The sequence below is a fragment of the Mandrillus leucophaeus genome, unplaced genomic scaffold (genome assembly GCF_000951045.1).
Source record: "Mandrillus leucophaeus isolate KB7577 unplaced genomic scaffold, Mleu.le_1.0 Scaffold987, whole genome shotgun sequence".
Classification (NCBI taxonomy): Eukaryota; Metazoa; Chordata; class Mammalia; order Primates; family Cercopithecidae; genus Mandrillus; species Mandrillus leucophaeus.
In genome coordinates this window covers 837,188-843,214 of record NW_012110774.1, presented here as the reverse complement: position 1 = coordinate 843,214, position 6,027 = coordinate 837,188, and the positions used below count along the sequence as shown (strand labels likewise).

Genomic DNA, 6,027 nt, shown 5'->3' with positions numbered 1-6,027 from the left:
AACTAAGTTACTTCAACTTCCAAAATCATTATATAGAGAACCCTGAACTCATTAGGAGTATCCTTCAATCAATTCCATCTAGACTTTAAAATCCACACACAACATTCTATGATATTTTCTAACAGCAAGCAAATTTGCATTTCTTTTTTATTCCTTTCAGAAAGAGGTTTTGGTTAGATTTTGCCAGTCCGAGGTAGACCTGTTAAAGAGAATAGGAGACTATGTAGCTTCAGGCAAATGAAATATATTCTAAATTACAGAAGGGAATTAGTCACGGCTGTATCTAAAAGAATAGACACAAATGGCTGGAATAGATGCAGAGCCAGAATTTAACAGTTACCTCAGAAATGTTTTTGTCCGTTTCTTTTCTTTTTTCTTCCAGTTTCCTTTCAATACCTACAATTCCTACAGCCCTTATTCTTCCTGGCTGAAAAAAAAAGAAGTAGAAAATAAAACATACAAAATAGGAAGCAAACAAAATCTTTTGTAACCAACCACATTGTGTTTTCAATGGCGGGAAAGGACCCACAAAGAACCAAAGAAAAATAGCATACACTGACGTTTAGCTTCCCTTCAAAACATGTGTTTGTTTCTTGCTGTACATAATGATCTTAAAATCATTCAAGAAAAACCAAATATACAATACATGGCATATTTTACTCTGCATTTTAGATATAAGTTAAATTTCCTATCATTTTCCTTCTTTGGCAAGCTATTATGTATCAGATACTTAATAGAGTCTCAAATGTACAAAAAAATCACAGTTTAAATTTTGGTTCTTAATTAACACTTATTATCCAAGCTACTTTCATACATTTGAGTACCTGTCTAGTGTTGGTGATTAATTTAAACAGGCCTGGAAAACATCACCCAGCTGTACTGTCTGTTCTCTCAAATGCCACACTGACTATGAAGCACAGAATTCAGTGGGTGAACTCTACCTTCTATCACCCTAAGAATTATGCTGGTAAGCAGTTATTTATGCTTACTAAGTGTCTGCTGTATAGACAGCACTAAATTAGGTGCTGTGAAAATAATTTTTGTTTTTTTTTTCAGATGAAGTCTCGCCCCTGTCGCCCAGGCTGGAGAGCAATGGCACAATCTTAGCTCACAGCAACCTCTGCCTCCCAGGTTCAAGTGACTCTCCTGCCTCAGCCTTCTGAGCAGCTGGGATTACAGGCGTGTACCACCACGCCTGGCTAATTTTTGTATTTTTAGTAGAGACAGGGTTTCACAATGTTGGCCAGGCAGATCTCGAACTCCTGACCTCATGATCTGCCCCGCTTTGGCCTCCCAAAGTGGTGGGATTACAGGCGTGAGCCACCGTGCCCGGTCGAAAATAAATTCTTTATCAGAATGCTATTGCAGTATTTTGTTTTGGGCAAGTTCTACAATCATGGAGTCTTTTTCTTAATGAAGATGTAAGTACAGAGTTGAAAATACTGGATTAGCAAATAGTTTTAAAAATACCTGGGGTCCTCTATTTGTTTGTAATGACTGGGAAACTGGCATATTCTCCCATCTTCTCTGTGTCATTTCCTCTGATAAACGCCTGTAAAACTGTTATGCAAATAAATGTACTTTAAATGAGTCAGTCAGATTGTAGCATCCTTGTATAAATCATTACTTAACATTTCCTTCTTTTTTTTTGAGGTGGAGTTTCGCTCTTGTTGCCCAGGCTGGAGTGCAATGGCGTGATCCAGGCTCACCACAACTTCCGCCTCCCTAACTCAAGCGATTCTCCTGCCTCAGCCTCCCAAGTAGCTGGCATGTGCCACCACACCTAGCTAATTTTGTATTTTTAGTAGAGATGGGGTTTCTCCATATTGGTCAGGCTGGTCTTGAACTCTCGACCTCAGGTGATCTGCCCGCCTGGGCCTCCCAAAGTGCTGGGATTATAGGCGTGAGCCACTGCGCCTGGCCACTTAACATTTCTTTCGTATAAAAGTCTGTTGTTCAGTCATTTGCAGCAAGCCCAGAATTCTCAGAGACATCAAAGAAAATCAAAGGAAATTCTTTTCTTGGATCAGCTTCAGAAAGCACAAAGGAAAAAAAAGAAGGAACTGACCTTCTATATAAAGTAGGCTATTCTCAACAAAGAGATGAGTGACAATGAAATCAATAGACTTACTTTAAACAATCCTGCATATGTGGATTGTTTTCAATCTATAATGAAACAAACACAGTGCCAGGAAAAATATACAACCATTCTCCATGAAGGAAGCAGAGCATAATTTGTCTAGTTAAAATATAAAACCAAAAAGTAGGACCAAAACATACCTATGCTCACAAATAATCAAATATGTTTTTCATATGCTTAGTGATCACTTGTCAGGAGCACTGGGTGAGGTGCTATAGAAAAAATTAATAATAATTTATGATATTGATGAGGAGAATACATACTTCTAATTATCTTAAGAATTATTGTATAGCAACTTATTTGGAACATATAAACTATTATACTGCAGAATAAGTACTTAAGTGATTAAGATTAACTGGAGTTAATCAAGACAGACAGCCTGATTTAAAGCTGGGGAACCTTCAGATACTGAGATAGTTCAACTTATCATTCCATTTATATTCTGTTCATTTAACTAAACTATACCACTGAAAACTCTGCTAGTAGGCAAATGGCATGACTTAGTGTATTTTCCAGCCTCTGTTCCTTCCTTGGGACCACACCCTCTGCTTCCCATTCCCACTGAAACCTAAACTTCATACTCTCCGCTCACTGCTAAGGCTTAGGATATAATAAAATTTTATTGTAAAACTATGGTGAAATCTGGTATGTTGTATAATACTACCTTCCATCATATTAACAAGCCACAGCACACACACACATACATACCACACATACACACACCTTTCTAGTACAATTTTATTCATGTAGAAACTTACCTCAATCTGACCATGTTCTTTGAAGGAGAGTTTGATGTAGGAGTTCTTACTACTCTGGAATGGGCCAGGTTCTTTGTTAGGAGGAGCTGGGTGAAGATGAACCACTATTTTGGCACTGAAGAAAGAACAAATGTAATATATTGAACTGCTTTTCAAAAAATATATATAACTAATTCTACTTTTATAACTTTTTATGTGTTTCAAATCACTTTTAAAATTCATGTAGAAACAAACATCCCAAAAAGCATCCTTTTATAGTGTGTATTAATTCAATATTAATAAAGCTTTCAAAAATCTCTCTACTTAAAACTTATAAGCTATGAACCAAAAAGCTTCAAGTTACTAGCTCTGTAGATTAAATTAGAGTGTGACTTTAGAAAATAAGGTCAAAATAAATTTGCGAAAGTTTGAGTTTATGATTATGGTTTTCCAACTACAAACATCCCCAGAGGTTATAAGGGGGCCTATGATTTCTGCCAAAGCATACACCCTTATTCATTTGAAAACAAAAAGTGAAAACTTATCTGTAAAAATGGCCAGCTGATATTTTATTAAAATTCCATCCAAAACTAACATTCTACAGTGTCATTTGTTGGAAAATGCCACTCAATCAACAGCATGATCTGGAAAGATAGCCAATAGCAAAAACAATTCCGAAAATGCTGTGGCTCTAAGAACACAAACTACCATTATCTTTATGACTATCATTATCTTCTATGCTATTAAAAATACCACTATATTTGGTCAGCTTAATAAGTGTGTTTTCCTCCTTTTTTTTTCAACCTAGTCAATAAGCAATCCTATAAAGATCTGGGAAACTAAAAAACTCAAAGTATCCCAGGTACCTAGTTTAGTGCTTTTTCTGTGTTGATCATGCTATAGATACACACTCAATTTTACTTTTCTTTTTTTGGAACCATATGGTTACCTAAATATTACTGTAAAATTGAAACACCAGGCATTGGGCCTCCTCAGTGTGAATGGGTAGGGCCAGTCTTGTAAGGACTCCTCCTATTCCCTTGTGGTAAACTTCTTTAAGTGAAGTGAGAAAATAAACTATGTGAGCAGAATCATAGAACTGTCTGAAACAAATCATCAAGTAGAGCAACAAAACTATGACAATTATCATAAGATAACCAAGCAAAAGCATTTCATAGTCTTTGAAACTAAAAAAAACCCTCAGCCCTACTATCAGATTCTGTGAAAGGACACCCATTGAAAAAGTAGTAAGTATAATCAAATAAAGTTTAAAAGCTCCAAAGTAAGCATAAAAAATCTATGCCAAATTTTGTATATATTCTTTTATCAAGTCATCCAATTACTATACTTCATTAAATTTTAAATCTATGAAATAAAAAAAGCATCTTCAGAGATGTTAAAAGGTGAAATGTACACATCTTGAAATCAATGCAAATATAACTGTTTGAGGGGAGGGGCTGGGAACTAAAGAGAATACTTGACAAAAGTTAACTTGGCATATTACTGAAGTCCTCCTCACTGGACATGTTTAAAAAATAAGACATTAACGTGAAGGTAAATATTTAAAATTTTTTTTTAGTTTAGATTTCCTTGGAACACAGGAAAGGAAAATTCAAATAACCTGGAAACAACCTTAAAGTTTACTTTTTAGAACTTAATACAGTGGAGAAAATTGATAAGGGGAAAATATAAATCATAATAACAATCTACCCTAAAAATCTATGGCTTAAAAAAATCTATGGCTTATTAATTTTTTAAAACATTGGTTTCTTTTATGTCAAATAAATAATATTTTACAGTAAATCATAACATTATGATCAAAGCATGCATTGCATGTCCAGTGAAGCTCAACATTGTTTAACTTCTACTGAAATGCCTAATTATGCTAAACCTAAAGATAAGCCTACATAGGAAAAAAAAATCCCATGCCAATAATATTTGTTCATGTCTCCTCAATGACATGCACTTAAAATATAAAGCCAAGTTTTCGGTATATTTGAATAAACAGGAACATTTGAACTTACACCTTTATACCAAGGTGGCCTCATCTCCTGGTTTGCCTGGGATGGTCCCATTGTATCCTTGTTACCCTGGTCTAATTGTTCATTGTACCTGCTATTATTCTGATAAATGTCCTGCTTTGTACAGTAACTATTATTATATGCTGTTTAACTCTGCTATCTGAACAAGTAAAACCTGAGAAACAAACTTAATGATCAGGTTAGAAACAGAAGCAAAGTCAGTTATTTTTCTCAAATAGGTTATTTCCGATTTTAAGTATGAAATGACAGGTACACAGGCATGTGAAAGCAAAGTGTCTATGGAAAGATAATGATAACTGGGCCACATTTCTTTTTTTTATTTTTATTTATTTATTTATTTTTTATTATTATTTTTGAAACGAGGTCTCGCTCTGTCCCCCAGACTGGAGTGCAGTGGCCCGATCTCAGCTCACTGCAAGCTCCGCCTCCCAGGTTCATGCCATTCTCCTGCCTCAGCCTCCCAAGTAGCTAGGTCTACAGGCGCCCGCCACCACACCTGGTTAATTTTTTGTATTTTGAGTAGAGACAGGGTTTAACCATGTTAGCCAGATGGTCTCGATCTCCTGACCTCGTGATCTGCCCGCCTCAGCCTCCCAAAGTGCTGGGATTACAGGCGTCAGCCACCGCACCAGGCCCACATTTCTTTATTATGACCCATGTATAATAAACAAGGATATTACAGCAAATTATTCATGCTTAAGAATCAATTCATACATCATTGAGTCTAAGATAGGACCTTCTGACCAATAGCATAACAGGAAATGTTTTCTGTGAATAAAGACTGTACTATATAGACCTTACCTCTTCCCAATTCCAGCTGCCTGTTCTTCAATGAACACAATTTGGGAAAGGAGAATGGCCATGCAACACTCCTAGAAGGAAATCAATAGCTTAAATCAAAGACTCTAAACAACATCCATAACACTTGTCAGAAATCCTTGTTTTATAGCATTACAGTGCCATATACCCTAATAATAAAAATAATGAAAAACAATGATTTTGTTACTTAAACGAACTTAAGGAAAAATTAAATGGAAACGATACTGTGGTGGCATGTGGCTGCATGGAAGAACATAAGAAGTTTAAAAGAAGCTGTCACTAGCTTTTG

At 35.7% G+C, this 6,027-nt stretch overlaps 1 protein-coding gene across 1 annotated transcript in view; it reads right to left on the bottom strand.

Moving 5' to 3' along the window:
• Positions 1–6,027, bottom strand: part of LOC105532822 (vacuolar protein-sorting-associated protein 36-like) — a gene marked incomplete at its 3' end in the record, with an annotated part of 31,794 nt that overhangs the window by 15,195 nt on the left and 10,572 nt on the right. Inside the window, exons 2-5 of the mRNA XM_011971115.1 lie at positions 5,721–5,791; positions 2,899–3,013; positions 1,471–1,560; positions 341–427 (exon numbers count right to left, since the gene is read on the bottom strand). Coding sequence (XP_011826505.1) covers positions 341–427; positions 1,471–1,560; positions 2,899–3,013; positions 5,721–5,782 — 354 coding nt within the window. The remainder of the gene's footprint in view (positions 1–340; positions 428–1,470; positions 1,561–2,898; positions 3,014–5,720; positions 5,792–6,027) is intronic.